Raw genomic sequence first — 23955 nt, forward strand, 5'->3', positions numbered from 1 at the left:
TCCTCCGATTTCTACCAAGAACTTTCAACTTTGAAATGTGCAAAACCTCACAATTGTCTCATTCAAAATCCTTTCCAGAAAAGGCAAAATCTGCTGACAGGTCACCTTGGAGAGTGTAGGAAAATAATTTGGCCAAAAAAAGATAATGGCCCAGAAATTCGGGTCGAGGGCTTCCCGCGGGTGTAAGCCCCCGACCTGCACTTACCTAGCGCGCTGGCCGTTGAGCTGTGGGCCCCCGTGGAATTCCGATCCTGAGCCTCCTTCAACTGCCGGCGCGCAGTGCTTGCGTATCCCAGGGGCGCAGTTAGTCCGATGTGTCCCCTGGGATCACGTGGGCCACGGGGAGCCAATCAGAGCAGGGAATGCTTCATTCATAAGTTTGACAGGAAGGGCTGTCAAACTTAGAAATACTACATGCCCCAAAACATCACTAAATCTTCAAATAAATTTTTTAAAAACATCACATTTTTAAAATAAACTATAAATTACATGAAATTACTATTTTAAACAATAATTTAAATTTTTGAAAAAAATAATTTTATTTTCTAACGGGGCTAAAAATAAACTTACCTTTCTTTAAAGTATTTAAAAATAATAAACCTGTGGAAAAAATGTTTTAATTTTAATTAATTCACCACTTACCTTGTAAAAAGCAAGCCTTGTGATTGCTTTTTATATGTGTAACTTCTGGAGACTTACCCTCCCGGGAAAACCTGCAAAAAAACTGTAAGTTCGATGCGCACGCGCAGCCTCTCCTGCGCACGCGTTCGACCTCTGAACCCCTTTCAGGGGAACGGAAGTGCCGGTTTCCCACGCATGCGCGGTGCATGCAGGAAACCGGCACTTCCATTGGGCTTACGGGTGAGTACCCCGTGCGTACTCACCCGTGGAGACCCGAATTTCTGGGCCAATAGCACTTAAGCTATTTTCTTTTACTCATAGCATCCTAACTCCTTCCCTGTTTGTATCTTTAGTTCATGGCCTCCACCTCGAACCTACTGCAGTTTCTTGGATATCTTGTTGTTTGTATTGACTTAGTTCTCAGGGCACACTTGGAGTTTATCCAGCAGTACTGTTTTATCTCTGGTCTCTGACAAAGGTCCTCCTTATCTTCATCCCCATTACACAATTATGCTGCAAGCTTCATTTAATTTGTTTTATGAGGTTAAACTTCCTCCCTATTTTTCTCAGTGGGTCAAATGCCTATTGCAGCTGACAGTAGTTGACAGTAGTTGGCAACATGCTAGTTCATAAGCAAAGCCATTTTATGCTGACCAGCAGGAAATATGCAATAACTGACTCAGTTTTCTTGTCTTTTCCCTCTTTTCGCTCTGCAGAAACAGCAGGCCTGTGCTTGGGTCGCAGCCATGTGGGAATCAAACCATGGGTTAGAAATCTGATTGCGCAGCGCCCATTTTTTAGGTGAAAAACATGCGCTGCAGGACACAATGGGCTCAATTTTAATAGCCCTGAGGAGGCGGGTTTGGAGGCGGGTCAGCTGCGAAAATCGGAAAAAATTGCTTCAGTCACCCAACCGGCTTCCATCCCGCCACCACACAATTTTCGTGAGTGTCTGTTCAGCTGCTCCCAAACTGACCCGACTACAACCGGTGGGACAGGTAGTTAAGGCAGTTAAGAGCCTGTTAACTGTCTTGATAATCCCATTTTGATAGCGGTTTCCCATTTTCGTGCCTCTGGCTCCTGTTTCCCATCTTCTCAGAAACAGTCCAGCTGCAAGGAGACAAGTTGGTGGAGGACATGATATGTAGTCATTATTGGTGCAGCAGTTTAAAAGCGCTCCTATAACATGGCTGGCATTCAAATGCAACAACTTTGTTGTTGGAGGTTCGGGATAAGATTTTGCAAATCTACTGACCTTGTGACTGGTCAAGCTAACACCCATCTGCTGTGTGAAATGATCGGAATAATTGCAGGCCACTTTGAGTGTGCGCTTGCAAGCTTCTTGTCTCAACTGAAATCTGTAACAATGGGATGGGAACTGTTGAGTCTGTGTTTACAAGTGCAGTTATACTGAATAACAGGACACAGACTACAGAAGTAAGTAAACAGGTCTTTAGTGATTGAGCGTCAGGGCGGAACTGAGGTACACTTTGCTCCGCAGGGTTTATATACCGGTGTGGTCACCACCGGTACTACAATGTACAGGAGCCGTTAAAAAGTAGTCCATCACCTTAAGGTATCCTCTTAAGGTAGTACAGGTTACATACACTACAATTCCTCCCCTTTTAGCTTAACAGTGGACACCCCCAATTAATACACTACATGGATAACATATATACAATTTACACACAAGAACTGTTCAAAGATTCAGTCTCTGAGGAGGCCTCCTGATCCGGCCCGGATAACACCTTTCAGGGATCTCTGGTTCCCGTTGCTGGGGTGACTCATCCACTTGATCTCCTATGGATTCAACATCATCCAATACGTTCGAGTCTGAGGTAGATGCTACAGGCTCAATAAGTTCTTCAACTGGTGTCTCTGCCGTAGACATGGGGTCGACCCTTGTTCTCGATTCCACAAGTTGGTCAGCATGACATCGTATTACGTTCTCTCCAACGTCTACCGTGTATATCAAGGGTCCCTGTCGTGCACGAATTGTCCCAGGTTGCCATTTATCATCCCTATAGTCCCTGGCCAACACTGGTTGTCCTATTTCAAAACTACGAGTGGCCTTTTTATTTACATGCTGGAATTGCTTGTTTTCGACTTCCCGTCGCACATTGGGTTTTAACAAATCCAACCGGGACCGCAACCTTCTGTTATAGAACATTACGGCAGGGCTTTGATTTGTCACTGCATGCGTGGCGTTTCGATACGCCATTAGGAAATTGTCCACCTTGTGTTGTAGTGGAATATGATCTTCACTCATGGCCTTTATCGCCTTTTTGAACGTCTGTACAAATCTCTCGGCCAACCCATTTGTAGCCGGATGATATGGGGCAGATGTATAGTGTTTCACCCCATTCTTTTTCATGAATTTCTGGAATTCTTCTGACACGAACTGTGGTCCGTTGTCTGAACATATTTGCTCCGGCAATCCATTCCTTGCAAATATGGTTCTTAGAACTGCAATCGTCTTCTCAGAGGTAGTGGTCGACATCTTAATCACTTCTGGCCATTTAGAATGTGCGTCTACTGCTATCAAAAACATGGAATCCATGAATGAACCTGCAAAGTTGATATGCACACATTGCCATGGGGCTGAAGGCCATTCCCACGGATGCAGCAGTGCAATTGGAGGTGCGTTCTGAACTTTTTGGCACCCTGAGCAGCTTTTAGTCAGATCCTCTATTTGTTTGTCGATACCTGGCCACCACACATAAGCCCTAGCAAGGCTTTTCATCTTGACTCCCCCCAGATGACCTTCGTGCAATTCTTTTAGAACTCTCTCCCTTAATTTAGGAGGAATAATCACCCTTGTTCCATACATCAATGTTCCTTGACATACGGACAGCTGTTCTCGTCTGGCTGAGAATGCTGGTAACAGTGGTTCGCCATGTGCTGGCCATCCCTTCACTGTCAAGTCGTAGACCCGAGACAGTGTCGGGTCATTTCGGGTCTCTCTCTCAATACCCGCATTGGTGACTGGTAAGCATTCGATGATGGTCGAGTGAAATATCTCGACAGGGTCAACTGCCGGTGCCTCTTCCTCTGTAGGTAGTGGCAGGCGCGACAGCCCATCAGCATTTCCATGTTGCTTTGTACCTTTGAATTCAATATCATATTGATGTGCCCCCTAGGAAAAGGGACCATCTCTGAAGCCTCTGCGCCGTCATTACCGGAACACCCTTCTTAGGGTTGAAAAATGGAAACCAACGGCTGGTGATCTGTCAGCAGCGTAAACTTTTGGCCTTGCAGGTAATGGTTAAATTTCTTAACTCCCCACACGAGGCTGAGAGCCTCCCTATCTATCTGAGCATAGTTGCGCTCAGCGGAGGTCAATGATCTGGATGCGAAAGCGACTGGCCTTTCCGAGCCATCTGGAAACTTATGTGAGAGCACTGCCCCAATACCATATGGAGAAGCATCACAAGCTAAGCGAATAGGCAGCGTTGGGTTAAAGTGAGCCAACACTTCCTTAGAGGTGATCAGTGCCTTGCTCTTTTGAAAAGCCCGCTTACAATCATCGCTCCACTTCCATGGTATTCCCGTTTGCAAAAGAGTGTTTAGCGGGTGTAACACCGTGGATAAATTTGGAAGAAACTTGTGGTAATAGTTAACCAACCCGAGGAACGACCTCAACTGGGATACATTTTCCGGTGCTGGAGCTTTGACAACAGCTTCGATCTTGTCAGGTGACTTATGGAGCCCCTCCTGGTCAATGACGTGGCCGCAGTACGAGATTCGCTTTTGAAAGAACTCGCATTTCTGGCGATTAGCTCTTAGCCCATATTCTTTCAATCTGATGAGCACCCGCTCCAAATTCGCGAGGTGATCATTATCGTTATCTCCTGTAATCAGGATGTCATCCAGGTAGCATTGTGTGCCTGGGATTCCCTGCAATACCTGCTCCATGGCCCTTTGCCAAATCGCTGGAGCCGATGCCACTCCAAAAACCAGCCTATTATACCGATATAAGCCCTTATGTGTGTTGATCGTGAGATACTATCGTGACGCTTCATCAACTTCCATCTGTAGGTACGCCTGCGCCAGGTCTATCTTGGTGAAGTGCTTCCCGCCAGACAGCGAAGCGAAGATATCTTCAATCCGCGGAAGCGGATATTGCACCGTGTGAAGAACTGGATTAACAGTGATCTTGAAATCGCCACAGATGCGAACCTTTCCAGGTTCCCCCGGCTTGTTGCTCAACGAACGCTTCATGACAGGAACAATGGGTGTAGCCCATTCGCTCCAGTCCACCTTGGACAGTACCCCTGAACGTTCTACTCCTTCCAGCTCTGCTTCCACAGCAGGTCGTATCGCATAAGGCACCGGTCTGGCTTTGAAAAATTTTGGGTTTGCATGTTCTTCAACCTTGATGGTTGCCGTAATTCCTTTCAGTGTTCCAAGTCCCTGTTGGAACACCTCCTTAGCATCGTCTAAGATTTTGGACAGTCGTTTAGGTTTGACGTCGTCCTCCTTACAGGCATCCACAGTCAGTGCTTGTATGGAATGCCAGTCCAAATTTATTCTCCGGATCCATTCCCGTCCCAGTAGTGGCGGACCTCCATCAGGTAACACATACAAGTCCATTTTCTGACTTTCTTTATCATTGTAGACCACATTTACTTTTATCTTTCCTTTGGGGTATACTATTTGCCCCGTGTATGTTTTCAATACAATCTCCGTATCCCTCAGGGGAATGTGCGAGAATAACCTTTTGTAATCTTGCTTATTCATGACCGTTAATGCCGACCCTGTGTCCAATTCCATCTTCACTTGAACTCCTGCTATCCGGAGCATGACCCAGATAGTTTGGTGGTCTGCTGTGTTACCACATTATGTATTTTCAGACAACCCAGTTCCTTACTGCTGGAGTCTGAATCCGTCTTCTGTTCATCCGAACTGTTCTCTGTCACCTTGTGTACTTTTTTGTACTCCTCCTGCGGTGACTTTTTGCTGCTGGTCTTCTTTCCTGACCGGCATACTCTCGCTATGTGACCAAGTTTGCCACATTGCCTACATTCTTTGTCTTTGAACCAGCACTGGTTCTGGTCATGCGTTGTCCTTCCGCAACAATAGCACTTTACTGCGTCCAATGCCATTTCATTGGTGCTGCTGCCTCGTGGGATGCTGCAATGCTGAAAGCTTTGTCCAGCGTAAGATCCTTTTCCTCTAGCAGTCGCTTCTGGGTTCCTTCCCTTAGGAGCCCACACACAAACTTATCTCTCAGTGCGTCTGCTAGTCCTGTTCCGAACTGGCAGTACTTTGATAACTTGCGCAGTTCTGTTAGGAATTCAGCGTTGCTTTCTTCTTTAAGTTGAATTCTTTTGTAGAATTTAAATCGTTCCGCTATCAGCAGCGGCGTGGGGTTTAAATGCTCTTGCAGGATAGTAACAATATCCGCGAAACTCTTCCCTACCGGTTTGTCTGGGGTTACCAGGTTCCTTAATAACCCGTATGTCTTCGCACCCATCGAGTTTAATAGGATTAGTGCTTTCTTATCATCCGGTACATCATTCATTGTACAGTAAACTTCGATGCGTTCCACATAAGTGGCCCAATCTTCCACATCGTTATCAAAAGCAGTGATGTTACCCGTTTTTGGCATCCTTGCTGAGTTTCTCCTTTCCCTTCGGATATTATTTAATATGATGACTTTAAAAAAAAAAAAATTTTTTATTTAAGATGGCGGCTTTTCCCGCGCTTGGCGGCTTTTCCCGCGCTTGTCTTCTTCCCCCGCTGACTCAAGATGGCGATTCCCGCGCTGTTGCCGTCCACGCCTCCCAGCAGTCCTTCCTGCCTTTATTTCCCTTGCGCTGCTGCTCTTGTTGCCCCGCCGCTCCCGCGGCCCTTGTGGCCATAAAACGCTTTTCTGGCTGCTGCGCGTCTCTGCCCCGATTGCAGTCCGGCCCCTGACACCGGCTGCGGTCGTGTTCTCCACCCTTTTCTTCGTTTTCCCTCCCCTTCTCCCACTGACAACTCGGCCGACTTCCCCCCCGTGCCGCTCGATCGGGCTTACCCGCCGCTGTCGTAGAAGGGATGATCACTGCTTGTTGCTGATGTTGGACTTCGTGGCCAGAAAACCAACCCGGGTTCCCGATGGCCTCCCGTGCGATGCAGTGCTCAGCAGGATGTTGAGGGCGGATGCCCTTTTTCGACGCCCGTTTCTGAGGACAAAGCTTCCTTGGATGCAAAACTGCCGCTAGGTACGATCAGACTCGTCGCCACTGTTGAGTCTGTGTTTACAAGTGCAGTTATACTGAATAACAGGACACAGACTACAGAAGTAAGTAAACAGGTCTTTAGTGATTGAGGGTCAGGGCGGAACTGAGGTACACTTTGCTCCGCAGGGTTTATATACCGGTGTGGTCACCACCGGTACTACAATGTACAGGAGCCGTTAAAAAGTAGTCCATCACCTTAAGGTATCCTCTTAAGGTAGTACAGGTTACATACACTACAGGAACCATTTACATCCTCTCACCCTGGTCGTCAGATTCGGAGGAAGGGCAGCACGGCTTAGTGCTGCCGGATGAATAAGTGGCTCAGCACACAGCCTCTTTGGAGGAAGATGAAGAGGATGAGGAAGAGGACGAGGAGGCGGATGAGGAGGAGGACGGGGAGTGAAGCCTTGCGGGGCCGGATGTGGCCAAACCAGCAGCAGGCGACCACATTGATGGCCGTAAGGCAAGGGATGCACTCATCCATGCCAGATTTGCGTAAGCTAATGCTTCAACCACAGGTGGCTGGCACATGGAGATGAATATAAGTCTGACATTCTCAAACCCCGGGTATCACCTTTCCAATAAACGGTGGTTTGTGCTCAGTGTCACCACCAACATTCTACATGGAAATCGCCCTGAGCCCTCACTATTGAACTTCGATTTCCCAGAACACAGAGGCCACACTTTAGGTGATCTCAGCAGATCATTAAACCTTTTTCCACACTAAACCCATGTGCGTCTGCACACAGACCTCGATCTCACCTCCTCAGCAATTTGCAGCCAAGCTGCCTTGATTTGCTGAGGAGGCCTCCTCCTTCTGTTTCCAGGGAAGAGGAGCTCCTGACGTCCTCTAACTCCCTCAATAAGAGCTTGGAGAGAGCCCTCATTGAACCTGGGTGCAGCCTTAGTTTTTGGGGCTGCCATTCCTGCAGCTCCCAGCACCTTTAAGAGAAAATAGCATTAATATTACTAAGCCAATGATTGGAAGACATCTGGCATCTTTTTCATTTCATAGTCAAATAATAAAGTCATATATCAAAAAATCATGAATCTCTTTCTGGAATAATATGACCAGCAATATCATTCATTAAATTTTGCTCAGAACAGATGCTGTCAACTCCCCTTTCAAGATAATAAAGCACCAATCCATCCCAATGATATTTGTATGCAAAGGGGACATGGCCCCTTTAAATTTTCAAACAAACATCGTGTCATCAGACACGAGAAACGGACATCCTGCAAGCAATTGCCTGGAGGGACCTGCACGTCGGCCGTAACACGGCCAATGAAGCCAAAATCGGAAGTGCTGGGAGGCGGCAGCCGGGTGCAGGTCCAATAGTTGCCGAGCAGCAGGCCCGCCCTCAACCCGCATCCGTTATTAAAATCGAGCCCAATATGTCCACACTGAAAGTGTGCCGCATGCCATTACTTAGGGGGCCACATTGTCATCCAGGGCGCACACTTGAAACTGGCATTAGGTTCATTGCTTATGCAAATCCGGGGCCACACAAAAGGTAAGTTTAAAATTATTTACTTAACTGAATGTGTAGCCAGGAGGCTCAGGAGTGCGCCTCTTGGCTCCACATAGAAACCGATGTTGCGACCACTGCTCGCCTCCCCTTCCATCCAAATTGCCTCCACCCTATACCCCACCTTGCCTAGACTCATCTGAGGACCTCAACTGGCATACCAGCCAGCTGAATTCGCTTCTCCTCCCCACCCTGACCAGCAAGGTGCCTTTAGGGCCACGACTGGCTCCCACAGCTTGCTGGTACTATCCTCACGAGGCCAGCGGACCAATTTGCCATGGTCTTGTCACCGGCCTCATACGGCACGTGAAGGATGCGCTGCACCGGGATCTCACCTCAATTCGGGTGCAATCTATTTTCTGGGCCCGTATCCCACCACACTGCCTTTTTTATATAATCTATAGACCTTTGTGATTAGTAAACACTGAATGCAAATTCTGAAAAATATAAGCTTGTCTTAATAAAAAAATGTTTTTATTTTGTAGAAGATCCCTGAGTTAAGTGGAATCCAACAACAGAAAAACTTTCAGATGGCACTAGCAACTAAGAACCAAGGACAAGCGCAATATTGGTAACTACCCATGTTATCCAAAGTGATGTTGTACTCATTTTGAATCTTCTGCACTTTCTCCATAGTTTTCCCCACATATAGACATACATTAAACAAGAAAAGATATACCAGTTGTATGCAACACTTGTAAATTAAAAACATATGTCCTTATAGTGCACACCACCCATGTTGAAAATTATACATGGAGATAACCCCATTTTTATTTGCATATGATCTTGTGTAATGAGTTAATATTAATCATAGTTTTGTAACTTATCTGCAGTATAAGCATTGCGTAAAACCTGGGATACTTCTAACTTTCTTACTTTATATTGTTACATTAGCCCATTTGTTCCCAAGGATCAAGAAGATACTGTACAGTGGTTAGAAAATAATCCCACAATGTCAGGTAAATCTGATATATCAATATTTAGTTATGACTTACAATTAGGTAACTATTTACATGACCTGCTAGCCATCAATTTAAACATACACATATTTAAAATTCTATATTTTAATCCAATAATAAAAGCCTGTAGAACTATATCATAGAGAACGATTTCCTTTATTTGTTAATTGTTGCAAAATTTTAAATGTGCAGCTAAAGGGGGAAAAATTTGGTTGGATTGCGCCTCCCGTTAGCGCCCTAAGAGGGCGCTAATGGGGCACAAAGCAACTAATGCCCGGGCGCGGCGATGTTTGCGCCACTCGCGAAATTGACTAGAGTTTTTGCGGTGGCGCAAAAGTTTACCGCCCCGATCTCCTGTGCCCGCAGATCGTGACGTCAGTCGAGCATGCAATGCCCTGGTGGTGCCCCGGACCTTCCTTTCCGCCTGGCGCAAGCAACGACAGGGAGACTGGAACGTTTCCAGTCGTTGAGGGGCTGGGTGGGCGCTATTTAAAGGCCTGGCTTTTTCTGTGGTAGATATTTTTGCACCACTCATTCTGACAAAGAGAGAGATTCTGAGAGCGAGATAAAGAGACTTCTGCATAGAGTCAACGTTGTGTGAAGTAGTTTTGGCTACTGAGCATCACTTTGCAGGTACTTTTGTATTTGACCTTCATTACTTCGATTGCCAAGAGACTTTCGGGGCTGCATTGATTCGGGGTGTCGTCCTGCGCCTGCAGAATCGGAGGCAACAGAGAAGCAGAGAGAGAGTGGCAATCATGGCCAAACGGAGGAGGGCCAACAGGCCTCTGCACAGGGTATTCCGGGAACAATTCTCCTACATTAATTTGTCTGAGGAGCAGTGTTTGCGCAGGCTGCGCTTCAGCAAGGAGGTGGTCACTGAGCTCTGCAACCTGCTGCAGCCAGACCTGCAGCCTCAACTGAGGACCAGGACGTCTCTGTTGGTGGCAGTGAAGGTCACAGTGGCACTGAATTTTTATGCCACTGGCTCCTTTCAAGCAGCTACTGGGGACATCGCCAATATCTCCCAGTTCACGGTCCATTGCTGTATCCGTCAGGTCACAAATGCCCTCTATAAAAGGAGACACCAGTACATCTCTTTCCCGATGACCCGGGCCAAACAGCATGAATGCGCATTGGGCTTTGCGAGGATAGCGAGCTTCCCCATGGTGCAGGGCGCCATTGACTGCACGCATGTGGCATTGCAGGAATCGCAGGAGAATGCAGAGGTTTTCCGAAACCGCAAGGGCTACCACTCCTTAAATGTCCAGTTGGTCTGTGACCACAGACAGCTTATACTCGCTGTCAATGCCCGCTATCCTGGCAGCAGCCACGTAGCTTTCATCCTGCGCCAGACTGGTGTGCCAGAACTTTTCCAGGCACCACATCAGCCAAGTGGTTGGTGTAGTGTATGTACTTTGCAGAAGGAACTATATTCTGCAGCCACTGTATACTGCAGTACCAGTAGTGACCACCCCTGTATATAAGCCTGTGTAGTAACATTTGCATAGTAGTTCCAGGTTGTCTCCATTCAGTAAAGACCTGTTATAACCAACTCCTGCAGTCCGTGTCTCCATTATACAAGGACATAATACTGGCGACGAGCAGATACGAACTTACCTACAGTCTGCACCACCTCATGGGGATCCATCCCTGAAGCGAAGTTATCAGAGGTCGAGGCCAGAAGGAAGAAAGAAACAGAAGAAACGGGCGTCGACCGTGGGTATCCGCCTCTGAGTCAGCGGAGTTGAAGATTTGCAGGAGAGGCTGTCGAGAGTGGGGCTTGGTTATCCTGTCGATGGTGCTTCAGCTAATCGGGCTGGTGGCAGGTAGTACACTGATCCTTCCTGGGCTGTGGCGGTCTAGAGCTCGAGCGGGTGGCTTTGCAAAGGGGCCGAGCAGCGTTGTCGGGAAGAAGAGAGAGAGGGTGGAGCACACAGGGCGCGGCCGGTGCTACGAAGCCGGGCAGCGTACAGACCCGAGAAGAGGGAGGCAAGTGTCCCGCAGGGTTGTTCCGACGACGGGGAAATAATAAAAATTAAACGCGCAGAAAGCTGCGAGGAGCTGCAGTTTGCCACGGGAACCGCAGAGAGCGGCGTTAGCAGCAGCGCGGGGGGAAGTGCGCGAAGACCATAGGGCGTCGCCATCAAGGCATAAAACGCCAGCAACAGCGGAGAAGACAGAAAGCGCGGGAGGTGCCATTTTGTTAAATCAGGGAAGAAGGCAAAGCGCGGGAGGCGCCATCTTAGATTTCCAAGATGCTGAAGACTGGCTATATCACTGCCTTCGATAATGCAATAGAAGACTGGACCACGTATGTGGAAAAAGTCGAGGTATATTGCGAGGCAAACGAAGTAGCCGATGAGAAAAAGGCATTGTTACTGTTAAACTTAATGGGCACAAGAAAGTACGGCCTATTGTGGGACCTGATTACTCCAGCCAAACCGAAGGCGAAGAGTTTTAACGAAATTATTGCTATCCTACAGGAACACCTAAATCCTACACCGCTGCTGATAGCAGAAAGATTTAAATTCCACAGGAGAAATCAGCATAAAGATGAGAGCAATGCTGATTACCTTACGGAACTACACAAGCTATCAAAGCACTGCCAGTTCGGAGCAGGACTGGCAGATACCCTACGGGACAAATTTGTCTGTGGACTCCTGAGTGAAGGAACCCAGAAGAGGTTACTCTCAGAGAAAGAGCTGACGCTAGATAAGGCTTTCAGCGTGGCAGTATCATACGAAGCAGCAGCAAGGGGAGCTGTGGAAATACAGCAAAAGCCACAGGAATACGGCACCCACAAAATGACATGGGGGTTTGCAAAATGTTATCGCTGCGGCAGAACAACCCATGACCAGAAGGACTGCTGGTCCAAGGACAAAATATGCAGGCAATGCGGAAAGATGGGACACATTGCACGAGTTTGCAGGTCTGGGAAGAAGACCAACGACAACAAAAAGGCTACTAAGGAACCGTACAGGAAAGTACAAAAGATGACGGACAGTAGTTCCGAAGACCAGATGAGCGATGGTGAATCCAGGAACAAGAGACTAAGCTGTCTCAAACTTCACAACGTAATCGCAAAAGAGGATCACTGAACCATTTGGGTCACCCTCACGATAGCAGGGTCCCAAGTCAAAATGGAATTGGATACAGGATCAGCTCTAACCGTCATGAATCGACGAGACTACGAGTGGCTATTCTCACACATACCCTTGAAAGAGACATCCATTGTCTTGAAGATGTATACGGGGCAAAAAATATACCCAGAGGAAAAATAAGGGTGCCTGTCGAATACAACGGCAAGGAAATACAGAAATTGTATCTGTACATACTGCAAGATGGTGGACCACCGTTATTGGGATGTGAATGGATCAGAAAGATAAGTTTAGACTGGCACTCCATTCAGGCACTGACGGTGGCTGGTAAAAAGGATGACGATGTCACTCCTGGACGATTGTCAACAATCTTAGCTAACGCCAAAGAGGTATTTCAACAAGAACTGGGAACTCTTAAAGGCGTAACCGCCTCGATAAAAATAGAAGAGAATGCAATTCCCAAGTTTTTCAAAGCAAGACCGGTACCATATGCAATTCGCCCAGCCGTCGAGGCAGAGCTGGAGAATCTGGAGAATGCAGGCGTGTTATCTAAGGTAGACTGGAGTGAGTGGGCGACACCCATTGTTCCTGTCATGAAGAAAACGCTAAACAATAAGTCTGAGGAGCCAAGGAAGGTTCGCATCTGTGGGGACTTCAAGGTGACGGTGAACCCAGTCCTTCACACAGTACAATATCCTCTTCCAAGGATAGAAGATATCTTCGCCTCACTATCTGGAGGGAAGCGTTTTACAAAAATTGACCTAGCACAAGCATATTTGCAGATGGAGGTTGAAGAATCCTCGAAGAAGTGTCTCACGATAAACACTCACAAAGGTCTTTACCAGTATAATCGACTGGTATTCGGAGTAGCATCAGCTCCGGCGATATGGCAAAGAGCGATGGAACAAGTCCTGCAAGGGATTCCGGGGACTCAGTGTTACTTGGACGACATCCTAGTGACAGGTGAAGATGACAGTGAACACCTTGCCAACCTAGAGCAGGTGCTCACTAGACCACGTGAACATGGGCTACGAGCCAATCGCCCCAAGTGCGAGTTTTTTAAGAAACAGATATCGTATTGTGGCCACGTGATTGATGAAGAGGGGTTACATAAGTCCCCTGACAAAATTGAAGCGGTAGTTAAGGCTCCAGCGCCTGAAAATGTGTCGCAACTGAGGTCATTCCTCAGATTGGTGAATTACTACCATAAGTTTTTGCCGAATTTGTCCACAATTCTGCACCCACTGAACGCCCTACTACAAACGGGAGAAGCATGGAAATGGAGCGATGAATGTAAGCGGGCCTTTCAGAAGAGTAAGGACCTAATCACTTCAAGAGAAGTATTGGCTCACTACAACCCATCACTACCGATAAGACTGGCGTGTGATGCGTCTCCCTACGGCATTGGGGCGGTACTGTCACATAAATTCCTTGATGGTTCTGAGAGGCCGATAGCTTTTGCGTCACGCTCATTAACTTCAGCCGAGCGTAACTACGCCCAGATTGACAGAGAGGCCCTCAGCCTGGTGTGGGGAGTGAAGAAGTTCAATCACTACCTGCACGGTCAGAAATTTACTCTACTAACTGATCATCAACCTCTTGTCTCCATTTTCAACCCTCAGAAGGGCGTACCGATAATGACAGCACAACGGCTACAGAGGTGGTCCCTTTTCCTAGGGGCACACCAATATGACATCGAGTACAAAGGAACTAAACAGCATGGGAATGCTGATGGACTGTCGCGCCTACCGTTGCCGACGGTGGATGAAGAACTTGCAGTGGATCCAGTGGAGATATTCCACTCGACCATAGTCGAATGTCTCCCTGTGACGAATGCAAACATAGAAAAGGAAACACGAAATGACCCGACACTCTCCTGGGTCTATGATTTAACGGTGAAGGGATGGCCAGCACATGGCGAACCACTGCTGCCAGCATTCTCGCCGAGAAGAGAACAGCTGTCAGTGTGCAGAGGAACCTTGATGTGTGGATCCAGAGTAGTAATTCCACCCAAATTGAAGGATAGAGTGCTCAATGAGCTTCATGAGGGTCATCTGGGAGGGGTAAAAATGAAGAACTTAGCCAGAGCATTTGTGTGGTGGCCGGGAATCGATAGAGAAATCGAAGAGATGACCAAGAGCTGTACAGGATGCCAGAAGGTCCAAAACGCCCCACCACAAGCCCCTCTACATCCATGGGAGTGGCCCTCATCTCCATGGCAAAGGGTGCACATTGATTTTGCTGGTCCATTTATGGACTCGATGTTTTTAATTGCAGTGGATGCACATTCAAAATGGCCAGAGGTAATAAAAATGTCCTCAACCACCACAGAAAAAACTATCACAGTCTTACGAACCATATTCGCCAGGAATGGGCTGCCTGAACAGATTTGCTCCGACAATGGACCACAGTTTGTGTCTGAAGAGTTCCGGAGGTTCTTAAAGAACAATGGTGTTAAGCATTACACATCCGCCCCATATCATCCAGCCACTAATGGATTGGCCGAGAGGTTCGTTCAAACATTCAAGAAGGCTATCAAGGCAATGTGTAATGAAGATATACCCCTACAACACAAGGTGGATAACTTCTTGTTTGCCTACCGGAATGCGACACATGCGGTTACCAACCAAACTCCAGCCATGATGTTCTTCAATCGAAGACTACGATGCCGCTTGGATTTGGTTAAGCCAAACATCAGAAGAGATGTGGAGAACAGGCAGTTTCAGAATATGAATGAAAGGCCGACCAGGAGTTTTAAGATAGGTCAACCAGTTTTGGCCCGGGACTACCGCACAGAGAAATGGCAGCCAGGAACGATCTGTACACGGCAAGGACCTCTAATGTATACCATGGACGTTGGAGAGAGCATTGTAAAACGCCATGCTGACCAGATTCTAGAGTCACTGGGAAACGTCAACTCCACACCACGATCTGGTACACCTGGCGATGAAACCGAAGTACCCATTGCATCTACCTCAGAATCGGTGATATTGGAAGCAGACGAATCAAACAACGACATTGATCCCGACTCAACTTTGCCAGAAGAACCTGATACCCCAAAGAGGCGTTATCCAGACAGAATCAGGAAGCCTCCTCAAAGACTGAACTTATAATTGCTTAACTTCAACTAATGTATCTAGCAACTGTAATTGTAAATATGTTATTTCATTGTTAATCAAATGTTATGTACTGTTTAGCTAAAAGGGGAGGAATTGTAGTGTATGTACTTTGCAGAAGGAACTATATTCTGCAGCCCCTGTATACTGCAGTACCAGTAGTGACCACCCCTGTATATAAGCCTGTGTAGTAACATTTGCATAGTAGTTCCAGGTTGTCTCCATTCAGTAAAGACCTGTTATAACCAACTCCTGCAGTCCGTGTCTCCATTATACACGGACATAATAGTTGGCTCCTTGGGAACAAGGGTTATCCACCCTGCACCTGGCTGATGACACTGCTCCGTAACCCCAACACCCCTGCTGAGCTGTGGTACAATGAGAGCCATCTCGCCACCAGGAACATCATTGAGCAGACCATTGGTGTGCTCAAGTAACGGTTCCGCTGTCTGGACCACTCAGGAGGAGCCCTGCACTACTCGCCTGAGTGAGTCTCCCTCTTCATAGTTGTGTGCTGCATTCTTCATAACCTGGCAATCATCAGGACCCAGCCAATGCCACCAGGCCTTGGAGCACCACTGGAGGAGGAGGAAGAGGAGGAGGATGATCAGCAGCAGCACCAAGGCGGGAGGGAGGCCCACAATGTTGAAATTGCAAGGGCCGTCCATCAACGACTGATAACAAGCCGCTTCTAGGCCCCTACAGAGGAAATGGCTTCTGGCATGGAGAACAACATGAATGAAAGCAACCCGCAACCCCAAAGCCGGCCAAGGCAGCAATGATTCCAAAGGCCAAACCTGTACATTTTGAATACAAAAACTTTTTTATTTTACAAATTCTGTGTGTGTCATTTCGTCGTGACAAACTAATAGAAACAAACACAAAAAATCATGAATTAACATAACTGGTTCTCACAACCTGGAGATAATGTCCAAAACACTAAACAAAAGTTTGAACACGAACCTCGGCCTTTAATAAAAAAATTCCCAACCTTTCGTCACACCTCCTACTTTTTGCCCTTCAAGGGTGATCTCCTTCCCTTGCGCACTTCCCCCCTTCCCACCCTACTGCTCCTCAGTCATGGGGCCCCAGTAGCAAGGCTGCTGGAAGGCTGCTGATTGTCAGAACATGAGACTACAGATGCCCTTGAAGGACGGCCTTGACTAGCTCTGGGCCTGGAGGGCCCGGCTGCAGACTGTAGCAACTCTGCATGGGCAGCAGCAGTCTGGGCTACAGGTGGTGGCAAGTGCAATGGGGAAGTGACAGTGGTGGCAGCAGGAATGCTGTCATCTTGAGAGAGGACAGCAACTCCCTGCTCGACCGACACACTGGCACTCCCATGGGGCAGCACCTCAGCATCCGGAGCAATCTACTGGAGCACAGATTGCTGGCCTGCTGCAGCACAGTGAGAGCCCTGGGGAAATGTGTCTGAACCAGCGACAATAGCAGCAGTCAGTGCTTGCGTGGCCTCAATCTGAGTCTGCATAAGACCAGTCTGAGATTGGATCATGGCAGCCAGTGACTGAATTGCAGCACTAAGCATTTGCGTGGCATCCACCTGTGCTACAGCGTAGTGCTCCACACTCCTTGCCAGTGCATCAGTGCATTCGGGCACCCTTCCCACTGCACCCATGAGTTGAGTGTGCATGTCCACCGCCTGGATGTTCATTTCAGCGATGAGCCGCTCATCCTCTGCGTCCAGTGCAGCAGAACCCTCCGGGGAGAAGGTCCCCGAGCTTCCCTAGCCACATCGCGTTGCTGCAGTCCACTGGGTCCCGGAGCTTCACCCTCATCAGACCCTTCCCCCTGCTCCCCTCCAGGGAAGACGTGGTCCCAGTGTGGGCATAGGCTTCTTCGGGAGAGGGTGGCGCTGATGCTCCAGCTTCCTCTTCCTCCTCGCCTGCGGTTTCGCTCCCACTGGAAGCTTGAGGGCCCATCTCTTCAGCTGGTGAATCACCATCTGAAAGCAGGGAGGTACAAGAGTAGCTTTAGCGTCAGGACAGGGGAGCAGTAAGGGAGGAAGGAGTGGAGCGATTTAGTAAGTTTGTTTGAAAGTGTCAAAGGCTGGTGTTGTGAGAGACAAGTGGAATGAGAGAGGAGAGAAAGCTGACGACCTTACCATTGCTGTCCCAAATGGGGTCGACCTCTCCAGTGCCGACAGGACCGATCACCTGGCTTGCCACAATCCTGTGGACGTGCGCCTCAAGATCGCTGATGGGTTGCAGCTGAGCCCGCCCTCCACCCGTCCGTTGCTGCTGTCTCCTGTTATGAGATAGCTTGGCTATACAGCCATGGTCTTGCCTGATGTGCCGCCCATAATTGAATAGCCCTTAATGTATACAGCCATGATCTTGCCTGATGTGCCTCCCATAGTTGAATAGCCTTTACTGTATGCAAGGTGTGGAATGTGCGTGTGTGTTTCATGAGAGGGCCAAAGGTGTTGGATGAGTGTTGGGCATTGGGGTTTTAAGACCCTCTGGCCATAGATTGAGGTAGAACTGGAGGGATGGAGAGGTATTGAAAAAAAGCCACTCATCCTAACGACCCGAGTGAGGTCGTTGAACTTTTTTGCGACATTGAATATGGGTCCTGGGCACCATGCTCCTGGAGGAGACACGCTGAGCTACCTCCCTCCACACTCTTCTGTAGTCGTGCGGCAAAGGCCTCCTGCCACTCTCAGGGTAGAGTATAGATCTTCTGTGCTTTACCGCTCCAACCAGAGCCTCCAAGGCCCGCTCGCTGAAGCGCTGCGCTCGTTCTCGCACCCTCTCCATAGTCCTTGGCTGGAAAATGTAGTCACAGGTCTCTGCAGGCCGAGATTCAAGGCTCCAATGAGCAGGGTGAGGCTGGAGAGGAAGATCGACCCTCCCCTTTAAGAACTGTCCGGCCCCAATGTGTCTGTGTTCCATCGCTAACTGACATCACCTGCGCTGTGCCCGCGCTCTGAGTTAGCGCCTCGCTCCTCGGTCTTTGCGCCTTAAGACAGGTGTGCAGCGCCTGATTTAGCGCTCCAATCACCTCCAGGGGCGATAAAAGCCAAGTTTGCAGTCGGAGGCGATAATTAGCGCCAGGTGCTAAACTTTGCGCCTAGCCGATAATTGCGCCCCAAACGAGGCGATACCGAATTTCTCCCCCAAAGAGTTTTGTTTTCAATTTTGCTACAAATAACAAAGGAATCTCCTGCCTTCCCATTATTTGAAAAGGAAGAAGATAGCTGATCATACTTTTTTTTAAAGAATTACAATGTATAAAATATTTAAGAGGATATTTTTCTCTTTCTGTTACAGTAATTAAATATGTTAAAGGGCAAGATAAAATCATGCAGTTCGTGATATGGGGGAGGGAAGGACAAAATTTGAGTTCATTATTTACAGTCATACCTGTGAGTTAGCTGAACAAAGGAACAGTAAGGTTTCAAAATTTCAGTAGAGCACCGACTGAAGCAGTGGTGGATTTAGTGGGTATGTGGCTGCTGTTACGATTTTCAGACTGTACTAGATATTTCTCTTGTGCTGAATGCAAAGGACCACTTATGTATTTGAGTCCTTGCTCCTTAAAAAACAAAGTGCAACCTAATACCCACAATAACTGGTTAGGTAGCATCACCCAGGGACGAAGAGACAACCCTTGTTAGTGTAATTGCTCTTTGGGAATGGCACAATCACACTCTCCTAACAGAAGGATGATCACTCTCTATCAGACTTTGTGACTTAGACTATAAATTATGAATCAGGTTAATTAAAAATGCAAGAAATTAATCAGTAACAAAAGATTAGCACTGCAGATTTCATTTGATTGCAGAAGGTCATTGGATACAAAAATAATAACCAATGCTTCACTAATTTTCCTAATAATATTGAAGCTGAACCAGCAAGGTGTCAGTCTTGGTTCAGTGGTAGCACTCTTGCCTTTGAGTTAGAAGGTTGTGGGTTCAAGTCCAACTCAAGAGTCTTGAGCACATAATCTAGGCTGGCACTTCAGTGCACTACTGAAGGAGTGCTGCACTTTTGGAGGTGCCGTCTTTCAGATGAGGCATAAAACCAAGGCTTTGTCTGCCCTCTCAGGTGGACATAAAAGATCCCATGGCACTATTTAAAAAAGAGCTGGGGAGTTCTCTCAGTGTCCTGGACAACATTCACCCCTCCACACATATCTAAAAAAGATTGGCTCAGAATTTGCTCCGTTGCTTCGCTGCTGACCTTGAAGAAAGTTGCCTACAAAGATCTAGCAATCTCTGTAGCGTGAATTTCACCTCTTGATATTTGTTTGAATCTGGCGCCGAATCAAGCGAATTTCCAGCGTCCCACAACAGTGACGTCATCAAGCAGGCTGAGCAGCCAATCACTTGAAGAGTTCTCACAGACAGCAAACCAGGAAGTAAATAGCAAGGATTATAATTAACTTTTTTATAAATTTTACAGATAGCGAAATAAAGATTGCGAAATACATATATGATGAAGGTAGAAGCTGAAATATCATAAACAAGCTTTAAAAACAAATATTAAAAAACATGTAATTCTTATCATAATAATGGATAAATTTGACATTCCACAAATATAAAATTAGTTTTTCAGGGCCAGAACGGTTGTTCAGCATCAAATATGCCATTAAAAACCTAGTTAAACCTCTTTCAACAAGGCTTAACTGTTTAAGGGTTTTTAAAAGTGATATTCCAGCGTAATAGGGAAGTTTTCATCAGGAACTACATTTCAGTGTGATTTGAATTGATTGCCAGCTCTGGGGAGTTCCACAGTGCAACCTGTGGAGAAGCATAGAATCACTTACAGCAACTTCTGAATTTTCACATTTATCTGCGCATGCGCTGACTCCAGAATTTGCTATCACTTTCAGAGGAGCAATGACAGCAAACATTGACAGTTTCGCCGTCATTACCTCCGCAAAATCTGGGCCATTATCTGGTTGTCTATTTCATTGCTGTTTGTGGGACCTTGCTGTGTGCAAATTGGCTGCTCTGTTTCCTACATTATCTTCAAAAGTATTTCATTGGTTGTAAAGCACTTGGGATATCCTGAGGTCGTGAAAAGGTGATATATAAATGTAAGTCTTACACATATAAAACTTACCCATGAATCTTCATTGCGCACTCCTGCATGGGCTATAATAGGAAGAACTGATGAATTTTGAGAATGCTGCTAAATATACGTTTTGCCAAGGCATAGGATTATCAATCAATCCCTACCCCAGAGATTCCATATGGCAGAGCTTCCCAAACTTTACTTATTGCATACCCCCTTGCAGATCTACCAGTTGCTCATGTACCCCTACCAGCATACAGGTTTAATATTTTAACCCCTTTAATGCCCAAACATTGTACAAAAAGGACAAATTTTAATACACATATACAACTTAGTGTACAGTGATTGGAGGTGAGGGCTCTGTACTGAGGACTCTGTATGTCAGTGTCTCTGTGCATCTGTATTCTCATTGGTTCATCTTGAAGTAAATTAATTACTTTATATAATAAATTCCCACAGAGTTTTAAAGCTTCATCTGAGTAGCCTAATATAAAATGGAATAAATAAAATAATTAATAAATAAAATCTAACATTAGATAATTCTCCCGCGTAACCCCCATAGATGACTCGCGTACTTGGGAACCCTGCCATATGGGACAAGCTCTTACCATGAGAACCAAGTTGACTGAGTTAAAGGCAATCAACAGTCAAATATAGTGGCACCGAGCTGGCTTTTATACAGAATAAAATTGCGTCAGATAACCCAACCATTAGGAATTATGATGTGCACCCGTAGCCTCCAGGGCTACAACATTCTGCCATATGTCTGTGATAGAATAGACAATCAAAACAGTTGAAATTAATGCTGCCCTAACAAAAGGCAGACTGCCCCCTCTGCCATTTTTAGCCACACATTAGGATTGTGGATTCTCTGTCAAACCAGAGAACCCAAGTTTGCAGTAAGCAAAATTAATGTGACTACCAAAATCCCTTTATCTATCTATAATATATTAAATCATTGGGTTCTAAATTTAAGACATTACATCCATATTATGGGCAGAAAATGCCCACAATAATAATCAATTTAGCAGTGCAATGGCCTGCACCCGATCTGCAAAGGCATCTGAGCTATTTTTATGATGTGCAGCCGTAGCCTTCAGGGCTACAACATTCTGCCATATGCCTGTGATAGAATAGACAATCAAAACAGCTGAAATTATTGCTGCCCTAACAAAAGGCAGACTGCCCCTTCTGCCATTTTTAGCCACACATCAGGATTGCGGATTCTCTTTCAAACCAGAGAACCTGCCTGAAATGAGCACAGCCCTTATTTCAATATTGAAATGAGGTTCCGATGCTCATTTCAGATCCGGATTGTTAAGTTGGTCTTCTGACTGGCATTTTTAAGTCTTAAGCAGCCTAACTAACTAACTAGGATCCTCGGCCCACCCTCACACCCTTCCCAATCGCCTCCCAGTCTTACCTCTGGACTTCAGCGTGAGGTAAAATTGATAAGGCCCCTGATTGGTGTCCACAGCTTGCTTGATTTACTCTGATGAGGCCCAAGAACTAATTTAGTTCAGTCCTTGAGGCTCTCCATTCCAGCGCACTGTGAGCGGAAGCACAACTATCTGAGCCACTGATGTTCAGAAAAGTCTAAGTAAGATCCTTCTAGTCATTAAACCCTGTTGAGTGGGTACATATGTCTTCTGTGATGCCTTACTCTAAGTGTATCCAATCTAGACTCTTTCATCTTCTCATCCTCCTTCTCTTCATAACATTGTAATAGAGAGATTGTCATTGGGAAATTCATGCCCCCATTCCAAACTATACTTTTTTCAGAGCTGACTAAAAATAACAGCAAAAGCCCTTACAGAATCTCCAAAATACCAAACAGTTTGGTATGTAACACCAACCTTCAGTTGCAGCATACAAACTGGCGTTCTCAAGGCAGTGTCCACTTCAGGATATCTTTGTGGTGTTCAAATCACCATTTATATTGTGGCAGTAATAACTTGAGATAGGTTCAGAAGTTTGGGAAAACAAGTCAGAATAGTTAGCCATGCCCACATAAATGTGGCGGGGCAGAGTCCTGGTGGGCCTTAAAGAGGACTAGTGATTTCTTGGGAGGATAATTCTGGTGCAATTTCAGTTGGTTATTTTGAGGTAGTAGGCATGACTGCCCCACTTTACTCCATTTACTGCCCCAAACTACCAGAAAATGGGTGGTAATTCTAGTGGAAAATCCAGCCAAAGACATTCTTATCCTGTGCAATATATAACTATAATATTCTTATACTGCAGAACACTTACTCATATACATAATTTTTGTTTATTAAATGTTACAGTAAACTCAGATAATGTAACAGCGAGGAAAATGGATGCTAGTCAGTCCACAGCACGTGCTCTCACTGATTCACTTTATAAATCTCAGGTAAGTCAAAAGGTTCCAAAACTAGTCATATAAAAATGAGAGAGTTTGTTGATTGCATCATTAAGTTGCTCCCCGTCCCCCACCCCCCGGCCATCTTTTCCTCTCTCAAAACTTATACGAACATGTCCACACAGTTATGCATCACAATACGTACACTCCTCACCCACTCAGAGCCATGTAATCTCCTGGGACTTCTGGGAGAGGCAAAAAAAAAGATTAAAAACCCAGGCCAATTAGGGAGAAAATAACTGGAACATTCTTCTCCGATCCACTTAGGCGATAAAAACTAATCCAGGAGATCGCATTCACCCTGACTTAAAAGAAGAACCACCTAACATCCAACCTAGTGCTGCCCTTACTTAACTTGTAAGCGTGGTCCTCCTTAACCTATCCAGTTGAAATCATTTGTCCAAATAAACACAATCTAGTCACTTCATTATTTTATAAACCTCGATCAAATCGCCCCTGAGTCTACACTTCTCTAAAGCATATAGACCCATCTCTTTAAGCCTATCTGAGTAGTTAAGGTGTTTTAAACTGAGAACAAAGCTTCAGTATCCTCCACAATGTGAGAGGACCAAAACTGGACACAGTATTTTAAATGAGGCCTAACCAAGATCTTGTAGCAATACAAATGATAATCATTCATAGAGATCATATTTTTTTTAGTAATTAGGGGAACAATTGCTAGTATTTAAATCTCTATCTACCTCCCATCTCTTTCCCAAGTTTGGCTTATTAATAAATCTGACATACTCTGTGTGTTATTGACAACATTCTCTGGATGGCATCCATTGTGGCAATTCTCCATTGCTCTTTGGAAGCTGATGTAGTTGCTTCAGCAGTATTCTTTAGTAGTGGGGTAATATTTTCCTTGCTTACCACAACCATTCATGATTCAGATCTCCATATTATGCCCATGAATTTTGGGTGTGCCTTATCTTTTCATTCAGAGGTGCTACTCAGTGCATTATTTCTTTTTGTACACAGTG

At 46.2% G+C, this 23955-nt stretch overlaps 1 protein-coding gene across 3 annotated transcripts in view; it reads left to right on the forward strand.

The window, feature by feature from the left end:
* The window catches only part of LOC147109187 (protein SIX6OS1-like), a 232393-nt gene that overhangs the window by 190157 nt on the left and 18281 nt on the right, over positions 1-23955 (forward strand). For all 3 annotated transcript variants that reach the window (XM_086002859.1, XM_086002857.1, XM_086002858.1), the window contains 3 exons: positions 8863-8948; positions 9272-9336; positions 22878-22963. In XM_086002859.1, coding sequence (XP_085858985.1) covers positions 8863-8948; positions 9272-9336; positions 22878-22963 — 237 coding nt within the window. The remainder of the gene's footprint in view (positions 1-8862; positions 8949-9271; positions 9337-22877; positions 22964-23955) is intronic.

This window comes from Somniosus microcephalus, chromosome 12, assembly GCF_052327205.1.
Source record: "Somniosus microcephalus isolate GS21.2 chromosome 12, FLI_Smic_1.0, whole genome shotgun sequence".
NCBI classification, from domain to species: Eukaryota; Metazoa; Chordata; class Chondrichthyes; order Squaliformes; family Somniosidae; genus Somniosus; species Somniosus microcephalus.